The 21396-nt window shown below is 47.4% G+C and overlaps 1 protein-coding gene across 1 annotated transcript; it reads right to left on the reverse strand.

The window, feature by feature from the left end:
• Positions 1 to 1905: 1905 nt before the first annotated feature.
• Positions 1906 to 19869, reverse strand: arhgap35a (Rho GTPase activating protein 35a). Its single transcript, XM_068745244.1, has 6 exons — positions 16128 to 19869; positions 12467 to 12608; positions 7818 to 7895; positions 5884 to 6015; positions 5005 to 5110; positions 1906 to 4785 (listed from the first exon to the last, which is right to left on the reverse strand). Exons 1-6 carry the CDS (start codon positions 19857 to 19859, stop codon positions 4275 to 4277), a joined length of 4701 nt encoding a protein of 1566 aa, XP_068601345.1. The 5' UTR covers positions 19860 to 19869; the 3' UTR covers positions 1906 to 4274.
• Positions 19870 to 21396: the final 1527 nt, after the last annotated feature.

Raw genomic sequence — 21396 nt, forward strand, 5'->3', positions numbered from 1 at the left:
TCGGGGGGGGGGGGGGGGGGACGTAAAATCATCAATGAGACGGATCGGCCCACGGTCGGTATTGATAAGAGCATTTCCACCTGTAGCCGCCGGAGCGCCGCGGAGAGACGAGCCGCATCTGAATTCAATGCGCGCCGCCGCAGCTGCGAACCCGCAGCCCGGAACGTCACGGCTGAGCGCGGGTACGTGCCTCGACTCATCATACGCGCGCTCGAGTTCTCTCCACGGTCTCCGTGCGCCGCCGCGGCTCCGTGGTGCCTCCTTCCAGTCCGCCTCCCTCACCTGCACCTGGAGCCAGCAGCGCGGTGGTCGACGGGAAATGTGGGACAAGGCGGCCTCCTAGTGGCGCGTTCGCGTACGCGCATATAAAAGCAGCGAGAAGTCCTCTTATAAGAAACCCATTAACAAAAATCTCGTGTCACACACGCACGCGCAACACTTATCACAGCCAGAATCAGTCTCTCTCTGCAGCAGAAGCAGAGGGCGCGTCATAAGCCCTGGTTCAATCAGCTGATCCAACGCAGCTGCCGCGGCCCAGCTGACCGTCACGCCACCTTCTCCCTCCCCACACCTTCTTAAAGGTCGGAGTTCAAGGGTCGTGAGTCCGGTGTGCACGAGGGTCTTGCCCTTTTCATTCCCAATCAGCTGCTCTTGTTTTGGTTTTTTTCCCAGACGCACCTCCGAAGGTCACGGACATGGATTCCCTTTCGTTTGACTCAATGAAAAGGTCAGAGGAGGGCACCATGAAAGGGCAGCGGGGCCGGGGTTCTCACGTCACCTTCAAATGGCACAAGCCGGAGACCATTCTGGGGCTCCCCTCGCCAGGCAAGCGGGGGGGGAGGGGGGGCTCAAAGGCCCGTGACATCTGGTGGCCCCTGTGGTTCAGTGTTGGAACTTTAAAGAGCAAATCGTGGGAGAAATTAAATTAACACCTGCAAAATGGATATACGTGATGGAGCTGCAATTTTAAGTCGAAGGGGCAGAGTTCCAGATTCTGACGGAACATTTCTTTGAGAAGGGAGTGACAGAATACAGATTTGTTGAAGCTTCTTGATTGTCTTCCAACATTCAAATGAAATCTAGTCGTCTTTTATTGAACCTCTTGGAACTTCTTTGCGGAAGTCAACACAAAATGACTTGAGAAAAAAATAAAAATACAGAAAAATGAAACAAAAAGCTTCTTTTTTTTTTACTTACAAGTAGTGGAAGTCTATTAAACTAAATTCAGATATATATATCAGGGTCTCCTCTCTGAGTCCTGGAACATCAAAGACAAGAAGCAGACATTTTACAAGATTGGATTTATTAACTATGGTACAGATCACATAAGGCCTTGCTTTTATACACCATTCGCGTTGAGACAAATTTCCATACTCAGCAAATAAAGACAGGTTTTTTTATTTGATGTTATCGTTTCACTTTACAGTACTTTATTTTTATTTCCCCCCTCATTACTTCTTCATATTTATATTTCTTTTATCATCTCTTAAATAGTGAGAGTGGTGGAGCCCCCCTCTTCCATGGTCGGGAAGAATTCATGCACTATACTGGGCTGGTCTCTTAAATGTTCTCAAACTGTGAAAAACAAAAGAAAAAAAAAAGATTGCATTTAAAATCTGTAAAATAAAACATTAAAACTTTTTTTCTAACCACCACATTTAAAGGGTAAAATAAAGTGTTTCACCCCGACATACCAATAAAGGACCGTTTGAATATAGTTCTGCTCGTTTCTCATCTTAACAGACATTTGTCACCATTGTAGAAAGAAATGCAAAAGAAAAAGAGAAGCAATGCAGCCAAAGTCACATTTTAAATCCAACTGTTCTTCTCCACCGTCGCGTCGCTTTGCCCCCCCCCCCCCCCCCCCCCCACACACACACACACACACACACACAGAGTCTTTGGCAGCCTCACAGTCAGTTCAGTATTAACAAAATTGATATACACAGGGAACGCCACAGGCCGACATTCACCCTCACTTCCTCCCTCCATCTCCCAAATAATGATCCCCATTCACCCGTGTCCCGTCTCTGTGCCCTTCCGCTCCCCAATGTCTCCCCCAGAGGATCAGTGTGTGTGTGTGTGTGTGTGTGTGTGTAATCTGGACGCGCTAACAGGGTTACACGGCAGGATGACAACCGCAAAGAGAACGGCATTCCGCTCCTTCACGTTTGCTTGGATCACGCTGGTGTCCGGGCTGTCTGCCAAGCACAGCTTCCTGACGCGTCAGCTCCAACCCATCCGACCAAACACACACACACACACACACATACACACACATAAAGTAAACGTGTAGTCAAGAGATTTTCCTTTAAGAGGTCAGTGATTGGTTAAAAGGTTTTCTTCTTTGCATTTTGGGCAGAGAGGAGAGTCCGGGGAAGCATGCGGAAAAGCAATTCAGTGTCAAACAGAATACGTAACCTTGGTGAATCTACAACACACACACACACGCGCACACACACGCACACACACCTCAGATGGGCTCCATGGAAACAGCGGACCAGTCCCAGGAATTCTGAGATGGTCCTCTCCAATCATGCAGACAGATGAATGGACTGCCTGTTCTGTTTGCCGTCTCTCTTAGACGGGACTCGGGGGGTGTGGTGGCGCAACAGTGACAGCAGGGAGAGCCACAGTAAAGAGTCCACCAACAGCAGGATTAAAGCAGCATCCTGAGGACAGCGTGGTATAAACTGGGAGCAATAAAAAAAACCTCCACCTGTCAAAAACTCGAGTCTCGCCTCCATCTCTTTCTGATTGTGTCTCAATCCCCAAAATCTCCGTTACCGCTTCCATGTCCACATATGTCCACCATGTCCACATATGTCCATCAGGGACATAGCATGCAGCCTTTTTGCAAGTGCTTTGGAGAAGTGGAATCTAGAACATTTAACAACTATTTTTCTATCAATCCAAGAGCTCTGCAGTTACGTTTCCCCTGGCACATCAATAAAAACGTCACCGAGAAGATAATGTGACACCACAAAGAGCAGAGGGGGCGTGGTACGACTGCAATACCCAGTTCCTCCTCCAGATGTCAGTGGTGTACTCCCAAGAAACAGAGATCAGGGCTGATTCCAATAAAGTGAACAGCTAAAATGTAATTTAATTGAATGTGCCCAGAAAAGTGCTTTTTGAATAACGTCCTTACTGTGAGAAAACGTAAGAGACAATCGCATCCTGAAAGAAGCGCCGTGACGGGTGAAGGTCCAACCTTGGAATTATTCCCTATGCCTAATAGAGTGAAACACACACACACACACACATACAGGAATCAACCTTTAAAGAGATCGGCCCAGGGTTTGAGAAACGAGGAATAGATTTAAAAACACACGAGGACATCGGGAATTTATAATCAGGATTTGAAGCAATTCAAACGTAGACGTTGTGTTCTTCATGTGTTTACGAAGTCGGGGGGGGGGGTTGATGATGGAAAAGAGAGAGCGCAAGAGAGAGAGAGCACAAACAGGAGAGGAGTCATCCCAGAAGTGTGTGGGTGTGAGAATCCCCAGAACACTTTGCTCCAGTTTGCTGCCTTGCAGATCCAGTCAGTTGAGATTTTCTTTTGCCTCCGCTTTGGCACGCCGCCTCGACTGAAACCGAATTTGTCAGCGTTGACGTTGCGTGATGGATGGATCGATGGGGATGCGTAAGTCGGGGGTGACAGGACATCCCGTTGGGCCGTGTTTCCGGCTCCAGACTGCTGTACGTTGGTGCAAGAAACAAGCGTGTGGCTCAGAGATCACGCCACCTTGTTCCAGCCACAACCTTCCATTCTGATATAGTAGGTGGGGCTTCAAAAAAACACAGAAAGAGCCTGGGAGACTTGGGGAGGGGCCACTGGGTGTTGTGTGTGCGCTAAAGCGGTCCCCCTTTTACATTTGACGTCCTCCCCCGAGTCCCTTCTAACCGTCACTGGCAGCGTCTCACTCCCCATCGGTGTTTGCAGCTTCTCTGTAAGGCAAGGGGACAGATCTAGAAGTGAGTCCGGGAGACGAACGGTCCAGGAGGGACGGACGTCCTGCCGGTTCAGAGGCCCGCCGGCGTTCCCGTCTGCTGCCCCGCCCATGTCAGTTTTAAAAGCAGTGGGGGGGGGGGGGGGGGTCAAAATGTCCCCTTTCTTCCCAAACATGTGGGCTTCTCCCTGTACATACTGCATCTCAATGTCTCCCAACGTTTCCTCCTACCTACTGTCCCCAACTTGATCCATTATTCTCTATCAATTTGTTATCAGTCGTCTTTGCCTCCCCCCCCCTTTCCCTTGACTTCCTGGTTCACAGCGTGTGTTGCTCCGTGGGGGGGTGATGGGGATGCAGGGAGGGCGGCAGCAGGGCTGGCAATGGCGACTGAGGAGTGGGAAGTGGGGAGTGGGGCGGGGACTGATGCTGATGGTGTTGGTGGTGTTGATGATGAAGGTGGTGGTGGTGGTGGTGGTGGTGGATGGGAGGGCCGTAGTGTGGGATAACGGGGGGAGTAGCAGGGAGGACGTAGGGCGTCACGGGGGCCGTTGGCGAGGAGGAGTAGCCTCCAGCCATGCAGGAGTAGGCCGAGGTTCCTGCCCCGGAGGACAGCGTGGCGGTCGGGGAGCCGGGGAGGCCGTCGGCCAGCGGCTGATTGTAGAAGAAGTACAGAAACTGGTGGATGAAGCTCTCGATGATTGTCTGATAGGTGCGGGTCGCCGTCAGCGCATCCATGGTGGTGAAGTCTGGTCTCATCAGCGTGGGCCAGAAACAGATGGACAAGTTCTCGCTGGTCATCAGGTTCAACTTGTTGTTCTGGCTCACCCTGAAACAACAAGTACGCAAAGGTCAAGCGTGCCGACGCGAAGAAACCGATACGGCCCGGCTGCCGCTGCTGCTGCCGGGTCAGGGATGTGAAATGAACAGCATCAAAGAGTCAACTAAAGCGTCGTTCAGCACAGATTGAGAGCCCCATCTCGAGTGAGTCAGCAAGGCTGTCAGAGGGCGTGTCTCTGACCCCGGCAGGGACCCCCCCCCCGCTCACCTGTTCAAGTGGTGGACGACGTATTTGAAGACCTCGTAATTCTCCTTGGGGAAGCGGCGGAGGATGTCCTTCATCGCCTGGAAGCGCTGGTCCCTATCGCTGATCTCTGAATGTTGGCAAGAGAGAGGAAAGGAATGTGAGGAAAAGAGGTTGAGGGGAGGAGGGGGGGGGGGTAGCAGAAAGGATAGAAGGCGTGTGTGTGTTCAAAATCCAATAGAAAAGGATTCCAACAGACAAATCACCAGATAAAGACCAGACGGAGCCCAGAAGAAACAAACTGCTCTCACAACTGTCACACACACTACAGCAGCTGACACACACACACACACACACACACGGCGTGTGTTGAGCCTGATGACAGTGATTCAGTGAAGCCGACCTCACCCGCTAACACTAACGCAGCTCCGGTACAACCAGCACGCGTCTCCCGTTACAATCAGAATCCGTTCCCCTCAGTGAGGTCAGTGCGGTTCGAAAACATAGTAGCTGCGCTCTGGTTTCACACCGGCCCCCGGTTAGCCCCCGGTTCCTCAGCGGCGTTCGAACCCATGTGGAGCAAAGTCATTACGACAAGAGCCACAAAATCCACCCAGCCGGCTCCCGCTGGATCTCTCTGACTCCGCCTCTCGGAGAAAAACTCCAGGCAACAATTTGATATTTTGAAACGGATGAAGGATTTCTCGTCTCTCCGTCACAGCTGAGGGGTCTCACTGGGGCCGTCCTAAACACACACACACGCGCGCGGGCGGGCGGGCAGAGGCCGGTGAGTGACAGCAGCCTTACAGATTGGCGGTGAATCTCTCTGTCGCAATGCAGGACTAAGCTACGCTTTAGACGGACATAGGGATAAGTCGGATTCAGCGACGGCTGCCGACTCACTGAAGGCGTCCACCAGCTCTCCCTGCATGCTGTAGGGCACCAGCGGCTCAGGCAGCTCAGAGAAGAAGGCTTTCATCGCTCCGGCCACCGTGTTGATGGTGAAGTCCTTCTCCACCAGGTCCAGGTTGTGGTCTGCACACAGGTAGAGAAGGAAAGAAGAAGATTTTAAGTGTAGAATACGCATCTCATACAGTCACAATGTCGACAAATACAGTGCACGAGAAATAATGGCCGTGTGAAAATGTCACGGCTGACGTGCTCTGGTCGATGTCAGGGTGCGAGGGACATGCGTAAGGACGCACGCGTTTCAGCTGAAGGGTTAGTCTGTGTTTAAAACAGCATTTAAAATCAGAATACGTCTGTGGAAAGTAAAATATGCATCGGCCAATCAGCAGAGGTTTTAGTATACCGTTTATTCCCTGAGGTGTCCAAGTTTTACGTTTTTTTGTGTGTTACCTTTGCAGTGTAATTGTGAGAACACATTTAAAGTGCAGCTTTCTATACATATATTAAAGAATATTATTACTAGAGGGTTTCATCCATATCACTCATATCAATTATTTAAATCAGTACAAATCAATATCAGGATCATCATCATAATCTCTGGGGACACACAGTTCTGCTTGATAAACTATGTGTGGACTTGATTTTTACCTTTTTGGGGTGCTGTGAAAAAAACATTCTGATGTTGCTGACGCCACAGAATTAACTAAAATAAAATATGTCTCGGCAGTCAGTGGTTATCAGGTATACCCACGAGCACCTTCCCCGGGATCCCACCTCGGCCAGCGTAGATACGACTACATGATGCTACCTACTATAACTGCATTGCTAACAGGAGCGGAGCGAACCTCCTCTCTCAGCTTCTGAGCATCCTCAGATTTAATCCCTGAATTTCACGGGTCTTGCGTGCCGTTTGACTCCGCCCTTTTACTGGAAAGCTCTGAAGCTCGCTGCTGCCACAGAACCCCCCCCCCCCCCCCGGGATCAACGCGCTACCAGTCCAGAATGTAGTTGTGAAAACGGAGCCTTTCGAACATGTACAGGAAGTAGCTGGGGGGTCGTGGCCCGGGGAGCGGCATGGCTGCCTCCCTCCCGTCCCTGATTGGACAGAGGGGTAGGTGCACCCGACCCAGGCTCAGGTCTCCCATTTAGTGGGTCTAAACGAACACCTGCTCTGCATGCGATGACCGTCATACGGATGCAGAGTGCACTTTTGTATCTTGCGATTCTGCCGACTTTCAAAGGTTGCAGAGACTGAAAAGGTTGAGAAATGCTGCCGTTGACAATTCTAAAGCAGAGAGAGAATCACTCGAGGGATGATCAGCGCTCTGGGGAGAGAGAACGTGTGTGTGTGTGTGTGTGTGTGTGTGTGTTTGTGTGAGCAAGAGACTTAATTAAAAAAGCTATTTTCTGATAACTTTTTATTTTATGAAGCCCAATATATGTAGAAGGAAGACCGGCAAGAATAAAAGCAACACAGACTAGATTAACGGGTTCCTGAGAAATCTTGAGGGCAGCTTCGACATGCTCAGCATGTAATGTCTGTGATGCTGCTTCCTCCCGTCATGACTTACCTGAATCTTCTGGGAGCTCATTAAAAGCCGTCTTCAGGGAGACGCTGCTGTAGTTCCACCTAGAAACGTCCTGTCCCTCAGTCTGAGCCCCTCAACGATTCAAAGCAGGGCTTTGAATCGTTGAGGGCTGGAGGTAATTAACTCTCCACACCAGATACACACACACACGCACACACACGGACACACACACCCAGGAGCAGGTAGAAGATGAAGGAGGCAGCTCTCGAGTCTAGAAGGAAGCCGAGGCCATTTCCCTCAGTAGATTTAACGCAGGTTAATCAAGGGGGTTCAGGATCGTTACAGAGAGACGGACATACAGGTGTAAATGTGCAGGTGAAACCACAACAAGCATGTCACCTTGGTCAAACTGCCGCTGCATGCTCTCCATCTCTGCCTTGTTGCCGCTGACCCTGTAGATGCCTTCGGTGCTCAACCCTGGAGGAGAGGAAGAACGATATTAGCTCAACGCTGCGTCGTGTTTGCAGTGGTTGATCAATCCCCTTCAAGAAAGCCATAACATGTCACCATGCGAGGCACAGATGAGGGTACAGGGGCCGGGGAAAGGAGCGGTAAAGCAGCTTTAATCCGTCCCGGGTTGTTAGAGTCACAGCTTCATTAACAATGCAACTCTCAGGTACAAACTTTATACACAATGGAAAACACTTCACAGGCTGCGTAACCGAATTTTAAGATTTTAAATTCAGCAGCAGAGAACAACCAGCATCAGTTCTCAGGAAAAGCCCGCTTCATTTATATTCATTAATACTATTTACACTTTGTCCGATATAAGGTTCCAGCTCCCACCCTAGAAGTTCTCTCTTTGTCCACACTTATGTGGCAACACAGGAGAGCAAGATCAGTTCAGAGGGAGCGAGGGAGTGGCAGAAGAAGAAGGCTAGATAGAGGCACAGAGGAAATGAGAGCGCTCTCAGTCGAGGCGTACGGCATCGATCGCCTCCTTCTACCAATCAATTATCCACAAAAGCTTTTCTAGCCAGACACCAGGAAAACAGGGACGGGAGGAGATAGGGAGACGGGAGCAGTGCAGTAGCGGTGTGGGGGGGGGGGGGCAGAAGCACCCGAGTATGAGAAAGATAGCAGGGGAGCACGGGCACACGTGAGAGTGAGTGTTAGATTGATGGAAGAGGGGATGAGGAAAAAAGTAAAGGGGTTAAGGTAAGGATGGATCTGTAGAGGGATTAAAAAATGTCTTTGAAACAGCAACACACCATAAAAGATGGAGGTTAAGATGGGAAGAAAGGAGGATGTGCAGCAAGGCATGGGAGGGATTGGAAAGGTAAGCAGGTAAAGAATGGAAGAGCTCTGCAATGAAGGAACGTGGAAAAAATGTCTAAAAGCATCCCGTTTAGTGAAACAGCAGTTTCCAGGGGTCAACGTAAAGGTGAGCGCATCCTGTAGCAAACAGCATTACCCCAGCGTGGCACATTCACACGCAACACGCAAAACAAAAACCTTCCGTCGTGATTTTACGGCTCTCAGCCCTTAAATGGCTCTCAGCCTCCACTCGGCTCAACTCTCAGAGCCGCCGTCCCTGCAGTCGGCGAGATCGTGTTCCTGCAGCGCGTTCCTGCCTGACAGCACTCCAGCTGATCCCACGTCAGCGCCGCCCCCGGTGTCGCTTTGTGTTCTGCAGCCCAGAGGCTGATCTCAGAGTCGAGCATGAAGTAGTTTACTGGGTGCTGCCCTTTAACGTCGCTATGGAAGCCCCCCCCCCCCCCCTACCCTACTGCCGGGCTAGCTAACACATACCCATCGCCTCGGCACGCCGTGAGCAGAACGCGCTGTGGCGGTCATCCTGACAGAAGAGCTGAGCAGAGGAGCGATAAGCAGTAACTATAGGATGGATTTTCCAAAGCTCCTTTTCCACAAGCGTGCATGGAAGAGGGACACAAAATGCCTCCCACACCTCCTGTGATTCTTGGGAATAAACAGAGTGAAGCATCAAGTATAGTTAAAAGATGCAGGCAAAAACAAGGACGCTCGAATGTCAATCCATCTTCCTGCACGTCAATCGCAGGAAGCCGGAGAACCCGGAAAAGAACCCGCGCGGACATGGGGAGAACATGCAAACTGCACAGAATGGAATCAAACCCGACACGCCTTCTTTTTGAGGCAACAGTGCTACCCACTGCGCCACCGACTGAGTAGAAAATATGATCATTTCAAAGAAACTTTGCAGCAGTCCATCGTGATTACTGCCAAAAAAGAGACTTTCAAATGAATCTAATTTCTTAGTTGCAAAACATTTGGATTTTGTCGGAATATTTTTCACACATTAACTGAGGTGAATTACTTTCTAGCGACAGGATGTTTGAGCTGATGGATAATAGTCGATGAAACATAAACAGATAAGAGCAAAAGCACGGATTTAGGCTTAAATTAAATTGTTTCCACGTCAAGGGTCAGCTGGACAACGTCAGCTGCTGCCATGGCGACAGAGACAGCGTCGCTGCTCTGCTGTAATGCCATCAAACCCACGCAATGGGTCTGCTTAAATCTGACATCTTAAATCTTCCCCTTCCAGTTGCAGTGCTTTATATTTCGTTACTGGTGGCGATGGTGACCTGTGTGAGGCTACGTACCTCACCAGTGCACGTACAAATAACAAGCTAAACACACAGAAAAGAGCTGAGCCCATACATCCTTCCAATTTCCTTCCTTCTGATATTGATCAGACAGAAAGCCGGATTGCAAACACACACACACACACACACACAAAGCATGCTGGCCCGAGGAATGAGAAAGCAACAAAGCGGAAAAGGGGGACGGAGGGTGGCAAGAGAAAAACAGTGCAGTGAAGTGAGGGAGGTGATGGGCTAAATAGAAATATGGGTTAGCATGAAGAAGAAAAATCTAATCTGACAAGTGAAGGTGCAGAGGGAGAAAGATAACTGGATGAGGAGAAAGAAGTACAGGAGCAAGGGCACAGGAGGAGAGGAGGAGGAAACGGAGGACCAGGCAAAATGCTACAGGATGAGGGACAGGCTGGTCTCGTGTTGCAGCACAATCGCCTGCCTTCACCCCATGAAGCAGATGTTCAGCGTGAGGGGATCCAGTCTAACACCTCTGGCTGTGCTGCTGGACAACCGGAGCCGCCCTGATCGGAACACGTTTCGTTTGCATGAGCTTGGATGACCACAAAATGTTTCCTTTTTGCCAGTATGTGGTCCAACAACCAGGTGAGACGGCGCGTTCACCTGGACGAGTCTCTCTTTACATACCTGCCCTGAAAGCTGGCAGGCAGTCAGGATCTACAGCTCCAGCGAAAGGGGAAGCTGCTCATCCTCGGGCGCGTGCAAGTACATAATATAACTAAATGCAATAAAATATTAGTACTCACTCCTAAAAAAATACAGCAGTGATTTAATTATTATATATGCAACAGTCAGCAATACCTAGTTCCACATCTCTAACAGAAGGAAAACACAGACACGGACACAGATGCCCCCCCCTACCCTCCCCCCTGCTAGAGGAGAGAGAAAAAAAAACAAATTTACCAATGATAAAACGCAAACTTAAAAAAACAATTCTGAAAATGCTGCTTTACAAAGCATGCGTGATATTTCAATTGATTCTGAACTCGTTTAAGAATTCAGCCGTTTTGGATGCGGGTAAAGCTTATCCCGTCATACATGACCCGATACGCCTTCCCGTTGGTGGGGGGGACATTCCTCTCTGAGCCACGCAGAGACATTAGTGCACATTAGTGCTATTAGAATCTCCTTTGCAGTCTAACAAAGAACAAATAAATCAGCTACGATCAATTCAAAAGGTTTGCAGCTCAAGTGCTGATGAAGACCAAATAGGAGTTCACACATTACAGCTGTTCTAAAGTCTCCACATTGATTACCCATGCGAGTCCTCATATTGATTTGATTTGATTCATTTAAAAGGAAACGACACGCTGCCTCTCAGAGAGGCTCCTGGTTTATGAGTCGCTAAAGCCCCTCGCATCCTTCTGGCTCTTCACTCTCACTGCAGCCGTTTCTCCCAAACAGAACAAAAACATTTGATGTTCATGCTTTCAGACGTTTCACTCCAAACTGCTGAAGCCGTCCAGAGGGACTGAGATGAGCTAAAAATATTTCTAACCACAAACTAAAAGTTCATCCATTCCGTCTTAACATTCATGACCAGATCTCAGAATGTTACGGTTTTGAAATTCAGTTATTTAGCTACTGTAAATACTGTAATATTATTTACAGTAGCTAAATATCTGATTCTATTCATTCTTAAAAAAAAATCGCCTCTGGATTGGTGAAACAGCTGGTGGCAGACTAAACTGGCTGTCCCAGGGCAGGGGTGGGGGTGGGGGGGGAAGCCCGGCAGGGGGCTTGGCATCTGGACAACAGAGTAGAAAGATGAATAGAGGATATTCAATCATATCGGATCAGATTGGAGACGGGACGAGACAAGACGTGAGGACAGGAGCCTTTTAGACCGATTCGCACCTACCCTTGCCTCGACTTGTCTCACTTTTTATAGCGTGGTTTCATTTACACTACGACTGTAGTAGCTGGTCACCATAGAAACGCCCTGCCATGACAAACTGCGTGAATATCTAAAAACAGGGTCGACTCCCTACAGAACATGTCGTTGCAAGACTATTTTAAAACAGTGGGTCCAGTTTGTCTGTCAGTTTATCACGTCTCTCAATGACGGATGGTAGCAACGATTCTCTGACCAATCAGCAAACGGCGCTTCCTTCCTTCCAGAGATGATACCAAATACAGGGACCAACCCTAACCCAAACTTAGTTCATGGCCATTCAGACACATAAAGGTTCATCATTAAACCGAATACTAATATCTAGCAAACAAAATGGAGCCATAAACTAAAGCACAAATTAATGTACACAGACACAAACTCTGTCTGTGCATTATAGACAATGACAGAACCGCACCCTTAATTAAAGACCAAACTGCACAGCAAGCATAAAGAGAGCGGGATTAAGGGGAAACACAAAGACTCGAAAAGGTTCTTACCTGTCGTTTCAATGAAATGGATGCACTTCTCTATGAAGACTGGGATTGGTTTGTCGGGAGTGACCACGGAGGCGAGCGGCGTTCCAAAGTAGTTGCTTTCGACGGGCTTGGAGATGGAATGTCGAGGTTTGGATCGGGGTTTCTGGAAGACACGGTTGAGATGATTGGTTGAAATACGCAAAGCAAACATTTTGGCCCGATTGACAGAACCCAAACAGAAAAATCCTCTATGATGACGGCAAAGCTTTGTCCAAAGTGTCGATGAAAAAGTCCATGAACTTATTTTGAAGTTTCTTTCTAGAGCGAAGTCAGACACCAACCCCCCCCCCCCCCCCCCCCCCCCCAAATAAGCAATCATGTGCTACAGTCTCGAGCTCCGTTCTGTGCATCAGGCCGTTTCTCTGGTTTCTTCTCCTTCGAGGTTTCTCCTCCCTTTCTACAGCTCATAGATAATCAAACTCATCCATCGTTTAATTACTTTCCATCTATTAGTCTCCAGTTAAGAGATTTCTAATACACTCCGGCAACAGGCTCCACCATCCTCTATTCCTGGGGGGGCGCTGGCAGTAACTGTACTGCACTTCAGTGCTCGTCAGAGTTTATTTCGAAAGCCCCTGAGGCCTGGAACTCGCCTAAGTCTGTCAGCCCCCCCCCAAGGCTTCACCCTGGCAGGCAGGCAGGGTGGTGAAGCAGGGTTTCATGGTTTGCTGGGCACACACAGGCTTGTGGGAGCAGCACATGCCTGACAGAGATACGGGGAAGGAGCAGAGGAGTGCTCATTAGAGAGGGGGCGCCAGACGCTGGCCTCGCTCGTACATATCTCATTAAGACAGCGTTCAAACAATGGCTCACCTGGATGTTTCTGCTCTGCCTGTTTGAACAGCGAGTCCATAGCAGTTTCTCTATGATGTCAAGTTACCCATCTTTGATTGGATTTTAAACCACAGCCTGACAAATACACCCCCACAAGCCTATTTGTGATTATGAATGATGGTTGGGCATTAAGAACCAGTTCCAAATTTGATCTGGTTCCAAAACAGATTCCCTAGGAATCGTTATTGCTTCTCAGCTCCTACATAGATGTCACTTCCCCGTCCAGCTCGGGTTTCGGTTCCAGCAGCAGCCTCTGTGGTTTCTGCCTCACGGGTTAGATGGGTATTTCGTGCCAGGCGCCAATCACGGAAACGACGGCTAGCAGCACTCAAACGTGTGGCTTTATCCTCCTCTGAAACAAGTGGGACGGGCACAGGACGACACCCGTGTCAAACGCATGGGCTTGCAATGGAGGCTGCGCAGCATGCCAAACACGCGGTACAACTCAGGGAGTGCACGGTGTTTGAACGTCCATAGAAGCAAACAAGAATTCAGCTAAGCTGTTACTAAACACCACTCTGACCTGGTAATGCCATGTTTGTTTTTGTTTCTGTAGGGATCTGATCGATTCCGGTCAGGTATGAATGAGTCGTTCAGAATAAAATACAATTTGTCATTTGAGCTAAGTACGATGCCTGTTATGACCCTGTCCCTTAAAGACCGGCAAACAATCAGTCAAATCAGAATGAGAATGTTAAAAATCCCATGCAGAACTTTAATTCTTAGCATGCAGGTAAATCATTACGAGCAAGTTTATTGGGTAAAGATGTACACCAAACTTTAGTGCTACAATTTATATGTCTTATATGTCACTTTGTTTTTCTAGGCTTGATGTATTACAGCTTAATTTAATGTTAAATTTAAAGTAACTTAAAATTTACTGAGGTTTACTGTCCAAAATCGTAACATTTGTCTCAATATAGTATTCTACTGTTCTCCTGTTCTTGGCCAAGAGTTAAATTCTTCCCCATCGGGGGGGGGGGGGGGGGGGGTAATCCAGAATAATTTGGCAGATTTGTTCTAACAGATTACCAGCACCGAGAAGACAAGACGGAGCTCTCACAGAAAACAAACAGAACACATCCGTAGTAATCACATACAGGCCCCCCCATGGTGAGTCTTCATACACCCAGCATGCTGAACACAACGCTGCAATCAAAAAAGAAGAAAAGGTTCGATGGTAACTCGTATAGCTCTCTCTCTCTCTCTCTCGCTAAGTTTCATTTTCTTTCTGAAATTGTGTTTTCTGCCGTTTTTTGACTGAATTCCTCTCTTGCATGTTTTTGTGTGAGGACACTCGGTTGAAACCAGGTGACTGAGGAATTTGGAGCTTTCTCCTTGCTGGCTGAGGAGGGGGGGGGGGTCCGGCCTCACGCTGAGGAAGGGCAGGCGGGAGAGACACAGTCTTAACTTTTGCACATTTCTGTCTAGTATTTGCACTTCTGGTGACGTTAACTGCATTTCGTCACCTGCGACTTATACATGTGCAGTGGCAATAATGTTGAACCTAACAGAACCTAACGCTGAGAAGCAACAAACAAAAACAGTAGACATTTCCCCGACATGACGAAAGAACACAACACAACTCGGTGTCAACTGTCAGCGGGAATTTCAGCAGATTGGAGACACAATTTTACCTTTTTGGAAAATTTGAGGGAACATGATAATTTTGTTCTGCAATTATGTGATGGCCTCAAACGTGACTACCCAATACTCCACTGGCAGCCTGTCTATCCTCACATTAGGAGGACGAATATCACTTCACTCGGTATGTTATGAGCTGAATAAGTCAACAAAAAAAGGGGGAACACACATTTGGCAGTTTACGCTAAACTGATCATCTTAACAAGGTCAAAATTAGCATCACATCAGATGAGATAAATAAATACATAAATGAACAGGAGAGGGGGAGACAGCAGTTGAGGAAACAAATAAAAGAGGGCAGTCTAGCATGTGCCAAAGTAAAAGTAAAGAGAAATGGGAGGAAGGTGTAATAGAGAGTGAGAGAAAGAGTGTCAGAGGAATGTCATGGGAATGCCTGAATCAGCAAGACAAATAATACCAAGAGAGAACCAAAGGAAGGAGGCAGAATAGCTAAGCTGATGGGGAAGAATTTAACTCTTGGCCAAGATTGGCACTTTTTTCATTACAGCATAACAGTGAATAGTAAGCAGCACTACCTTAAAAGGTTGTCAGCCATTTGTAACCACATTGTATGTGGGGTTGAATCCAAGTTGACTGCACTGTTAGCTTTGTAAATTGCAATTAAAGATGACGTTTTTATGTTGCACGTTAGTAGTTTTGTTTACAGAAGACGAGGACATTTTATGGCACATTTGCTGAGAAATATTCTCTGTTTAAATATTTCTGAAAGTGCTACGGTAGCTAAAATTCCAAAGCAAACCTGATGCAACCAAGAGATTTGCACATGTGCTCAATAAATTTTTTTTATAAATCAGCCAAGGTACAGCATGGCTCAGTCCCTGTAGGACACTTTGCCTTCTGGAATGAGCTTAGTGACAGTGCCTCTTTTCCTAGCAAAATACTTAGAACATGATACTTCTGCATTGAGTAAGAAAACTCACACAAAATTTAACAGTCCAGCATTAAACCGCTTTCAAAATAAGTATAAAACATTTTGTAAAAACATTTGTTGAATTTTGTGTTTTTAGAAAAAGTCAAATTATCCAATTAAATTCAAATTCTCCATCTAGAAAAGCATTTTGCATATAAAACCCATAAAATGTAGTTTTATTTCATAGAAACAGATATTTGCATGAACACCAACCTTGGTATTTCTGCGCAGACTCTTAAGAATGTTTCTCCTTTTCGGGTCTTCGCTTTCTTCAATGGAGTTGTCCTTTTGGCTGCCTCCCTCATCCTGGCTAGCCTTTCGTGGACCACCCATCTCATCGTCGCTGCCTAAGGAGAAGCTCGTCCTAAAACTGCTGAACTTGCCAAGCCGTTTGGATCTGTCTCTATAAAGCTTAGGCTTTACCCCAATGGCAGACAACTTCCGTCTGCGCTCCAGTGAGCTGCAATCAGCCTCGCTGTCCGATCCATTTCCCCCAGCACTTCCGTTTGCATGACCTTTGTTGGCATTACGGATGGTAATAATTTTCCCCTGTGTACTGTCATGAGGAACAGAGTAAATAGTCTCCTCTTCTGTGGGTCGAGGTTTACTCACAGCATCCATGGGCTCTGCATAATCTGAGGGGTCATATCCCCCATCACTACCCGGAGCCCAGGTGACTGCTTGTGGCATAGAGCGGCGGTTGGTGCCCCCCTGCTGGTCCATATAAGGGCTGAGGTTAACCTTAAGGACAGGCTTAGGCTTCACTTGTGGAGGAACCTTGTTGTTCAGCTTGATCTCAAAGGTGCTAAGTTCAGAAATGACAGAAAATGTATCACTTGATTCCAATTCCGACAGCTTGAAACTTCCCAAGTGAGAAGTGAGCTCCTCCCTTAGCGTAGGGTAAGGTGGTGATGGGTCGATGTCATCCTCTGAATCCATAAGAATTGTAACTGGACTCGGAGAGCCACAGCGAGGGCTGACGCTCTCATTGGTGCATGCCTCAGCAATGTTATCATACATGTGTGTGGCCTCAACAATAGTGTGCTTCTCTACGACTTCTTTGAGGAAGGGTTGGAAAAGGTCTATTTTATGAAGACCTCCTACCACACCACCATGTCCACATATCACTGTGTTGAATCTGGCTTCTATTTCATGGGCCAGTTCCTCTCCCTGACTGACCTGCTCCTTTGCCGACTCTGAATCTGACAGCTCCATCTGACTCTCCCCGACCGCGAGCAACTGGACTGGGATAATGTCTTGGACCTCACACAAGAAAGCACATAATGTTTCCATAGACGCCTTGCGGCGAGCGGAGTATACTGCAATATAGCCATGGACCAATTTGGTCTTGCGGAGAGAAAATGAAGAATGGAAGGAGAGCAGCGACAGCTCAATATTCTGCCTCTGACCTCCTATACTGAAATCCAGCAAAACAGAGGTGCCACTGCTCAGACTGGATGCAGGACGACAATGCTGAGGCAACAGGAAAGGGGAAAGTAGCTGGTCTAGGTCATATGTGTCTCCACACATCAGGCACATGACTATCCTCAGGTCTGCCTCTAGCACTGACTGGGACTGAGAGTCTCTGAAGGCAGAGGAGGTAGGCGGTAATGGTGGGGAACTGCTCCCTATGGTTCTCCTTGATTCTAAGAGACCCTTCAACATCTGGTTTATCTGTCTCTCATTGACATTGCGCCCGTAGCTCATGCCTGGAGAGGCAGGGTCTAGGTAAGTACACTGCAGCTTTCCAGCCACCTGCTGCCCTTGTTGAATGAGAGACTGAGCTGTCTCCCCCCCGATGTCCCCTATGGACCCCAAGCCCCGTTTCGTGACCAGAAGAAGGGACAGTGGGAGTTTGGCTAAGCTGTTTTCTCTCTCCCTTCTGCTTATGGTAGATTCCCTAAGCTTTTCTATACTCTCAACAACATAGGAAAGGGATTCCTTTGAGTTGTACAAACAAAGACATCCGTGAGGTGTAAAGGTAGGTGTGTGGAATGAGTTGACAGGCAAACGCACGTTTCCCTCAATGGGACGAAGGGCTAACTCATACATTCTGCCATCTAACATGTACCTGTCATCACTGGTGCACAAGGCTCTTACCTCATTTGCCATCTCTCTAGCCAACCCATCTTTACCTAAAATTACAAGATTTATTCGTTCAGCCCTCCCCCCATCCATTCTTGAACTCTCTGATGATGGGTAGCGGGTAGGGAATCTGGAGGCCAGTATCTGTTCTATCTTACTGTCCACACAGTGGGGGTTGTTAGGGCAGGTATCTTTTGTGGGGTGGTAGACAAAGTGGATATGTTTCAATACCAGAGCATCCCTTTCAGCCTGCAACTTCTGCAGGGCTTTAAATCTTTGCTCATCACCCAACAATTCCTGGATGGCTCCCATTTTCTCCTTACTTGGCTTAGCATCTACTTCAAGCTCATAGAAGAGTTCAGAGTATTCAAGAAGCAGTTCTTGAAAGTCTTCTTTGGCTCGGTCAATGATTTCCTTCTGATGTTTGTTGTAGATATCCAAGTATTCAGCCTCATCCAGCCATTGGTAGAAGTCTTCATTCATAATGAAGCTTCGGGCCTCCTCCCAAGGTTTCCCTGGTGTGATGAAGGGAGAGAAACTTAGCTTCTCCTTGAACTCCCATCTCATCTCAGCACGTTTGCGTTCATTCCTTAACTGCTCCAGGTGAGTCTCATAGATGGCTTCTGCTGCGGGTGTTTCCAAGAGGTCCTGAGGGATTCGATCATCCTCCATTTTATCAATGTGCGGTGTGGTTTCCCAAGGGGTGTCATCTAGAACTACAAACCATTGGGAGAAATCTCTCTTCGTCTCAAGGACTTTCTGAACTCCAGACCAGCTCAAGTGGTCGATTTCATCCAACTCTGGCAACAGTACAGATAAGGCCTGTGGTAATGTACTTATATAGGCCTTCCTTCGTTTCTCTATATGCTCTTGTTTAAGTCTATGCACATGCTGCTGGAAGAGTTTCTTGGCTTTAGCTGACCCCTCAAGAAAAACATAGTCCTTATACTCGGGAGCAGACTGCATGCGGCGACTAACAGAGGGCCATGTTTCATTGTGGTTCTTCACAATTCGGTTTACCAGCCACTCATAGCGGTCTTTAGCGGAGGCAATCTGTTGACTCTGCTGCTTCAGTGATTCAAAGTAAGGGATAATTTTGGGCTTTCCCCGACTCTTGTCTATTAGCTGAACCAGTGTAAGAAAGGCTAAGTCAACATTGACATTAGAGCGCGCTGAAGTTTCTACCACCTGCAGGTTCTTCTTGGCTAAAGCAAAGGTGTGCGAGTCTTTAATATAGCGCTCAACTCCTTCATCACATTTGGTGAGAGCAAGGACCACAGGCTTCTTCGTTTTGGCGAGCTGGATGTACAGATTTGTAACAAACTTCATCTGGTCCTCGAAACTACGATTCATACCCCGGCTGACATCCACACAAAGTAAGAAACCATCCACCATTAGCTTGCCTTCAGGCATCTGTTTTTGCTCAAAGTCTTGCTCCAGCCCCAGCTGATCTGTGCAAAAGTACATCAGCTTCTCTGCAGAAGCCAGCTTTGTGGAAGCCGCCCTCTTGATGTAAGGTTGGAGAGCTGTGCTTCGGTGTGGCTGGAACGTCTGATCATCGATGAATTCTGTCTGTTCCACCACATTCATACGACATTCTGGCCCCTCCTCCACAGTCCGTCCTGCTTCTCCCCAGAACAAGAAGTGGTCATTGTTTACCACACGGCCTCCAAAATCACTTGTACTAAGGACAGAGGTATGGTCTAGGTAGAAGTCATCTGCACTTGGCCGGACAAAGCGGTTACACAGGCAGGACTTGCCCACTCCACACTGGCCTTTCTCCTTCTCCGTGCCGGACAGCCCAATCACGACAAGGTTGTAGATGGTTGCCCGGACATCTTGCTTTTTGGCCATCATCATCGCTGGCAGAGGCTCATCCTGCCATGTTGGCCACTAACTCTATGGAGAGGAGAAGGCTGCCAAGGAAGGAGAGTTTCCATGCGAGGAGGAGCTCACTGGGCTGAAGTCTGCCCCTGTATGATACAGAAAAGGGGAGAGACAGAAAAGCACAGAAAGAGAAGAGAAGACATAATTAATCTTGAGATTAAAAAAAAACATTCCAGTGACAGGTTTTAATATTAGAGAGCTATTGTGGTTCTCATCTAAAATCCTACTGTAAGCTTATGTGCTGTTAATGTTTAATCTGTGATCCTATTTTTTCCACGGGATGTTTCCTAAAAAGATTGAGGTCAGTGGCAAAGCTACTGAAATGCTGAACATTAATTAACCCAAATGCAGCTGAGCAGAAGGACATTTTTTAAACAACATTTCATTTTCACTGCCCAACTGCACTGCTAACAATAGTGCCATCACCATTTCACCTTATGTTTGCCAAGATATGCGCTTTGGCCTATCATCTAACGTTCAGTAGCGAGAGAATTAAGCGGTGTGGGTTTCTTACTTTTGCAGAAAAAGACAAATGTAGATGCAAACGCATGCATGAACACACACTTGTGAAAACACCCTACTAAGCGCCTCATACCCCAAAACGAAAAGCACACACAAGAGAATGAAAAAAATAGTTCTGCGTTATCTCTGTTAATTGCAATTCTAAATTAATTTCTGATGTGAGAAAAGGTTTTCAATAATAAAATGAATTGCGAGATGAATGAAATCCTTAAATATTCTGAATGATCAAAAAGGCGCCGCACCAGCACTTGAATTATGTGCACAATGTTTTGTCAAAAAACATTCCACTGGCTTTGAGTTAGAACCCAGAATCCGTCATCTGAGACAGATCCCACTCACCGAACGAGCCTAAATTAAATATGTCGACAAATAAATGAGAAATATTAGACAGTTTATACACCAGATAGAAAAATGTGACAGATAGATGGAACCCATTTCCTATATTTCTCTCCTCACTTTGTTCTTGGTGGGGGACAAAAAGGATAAGAAAGGGGGATCAGGATGCTCTTTATGGAGTAACTCCCTTTGATAGCCCAATTTGTAAAGAACAAAAATCTTTTAAGACAGCCAGCAATTTCAGACCACTGCTTCCATGTCATTAGAGGGGCGTCAATGTTGTAAAACAGGCACTAAAACCACTATTAATCATGAATAAGCTCTTTGACAGAGCACAAAAGCAGCTGAAGGCTTCATTGGTGCTCAAAGTTATGTCAAGTCAGTTAAGACAAAAACTTTACAAGCATGAAATTCATTAAAAGAAAATTCTATACTACAAATACGGAACCATTCAGCTGGTTTTCATGGCCTGTCTACCGGCAGCATTTCTTACACAATAGATCCAGCCATTCAAGGAATACATTTCCCATTTCTGCAGATCTATAAAGTCAAGCTAAGGAGCTGGTCTCCCCTGGTCTGCTGTCTAGGCACAGGGTCTAGTGTCCAACAGCACACCGCTGCTTTCAGCCTGGGGCTACTCTGGGCCGAAGCA

This window comes from Brachionichthys hirsutus, chromosome 11, assembly GCF_040956055.1.
Source record: "Brachionichthys hirsutus isolate HB-005 chromosome 11, CSIRO-AGI_Bhir_v1, whole genome shotgun sequence".
NCBI classification, from domain to species: domain Eukaryota; kingdom Metazoa; phylum Chordata; class Actinopteri; order Lophiiformes; family Brachionichthyidae; genus Brachionichthys; species Brachionichthys hirsutus.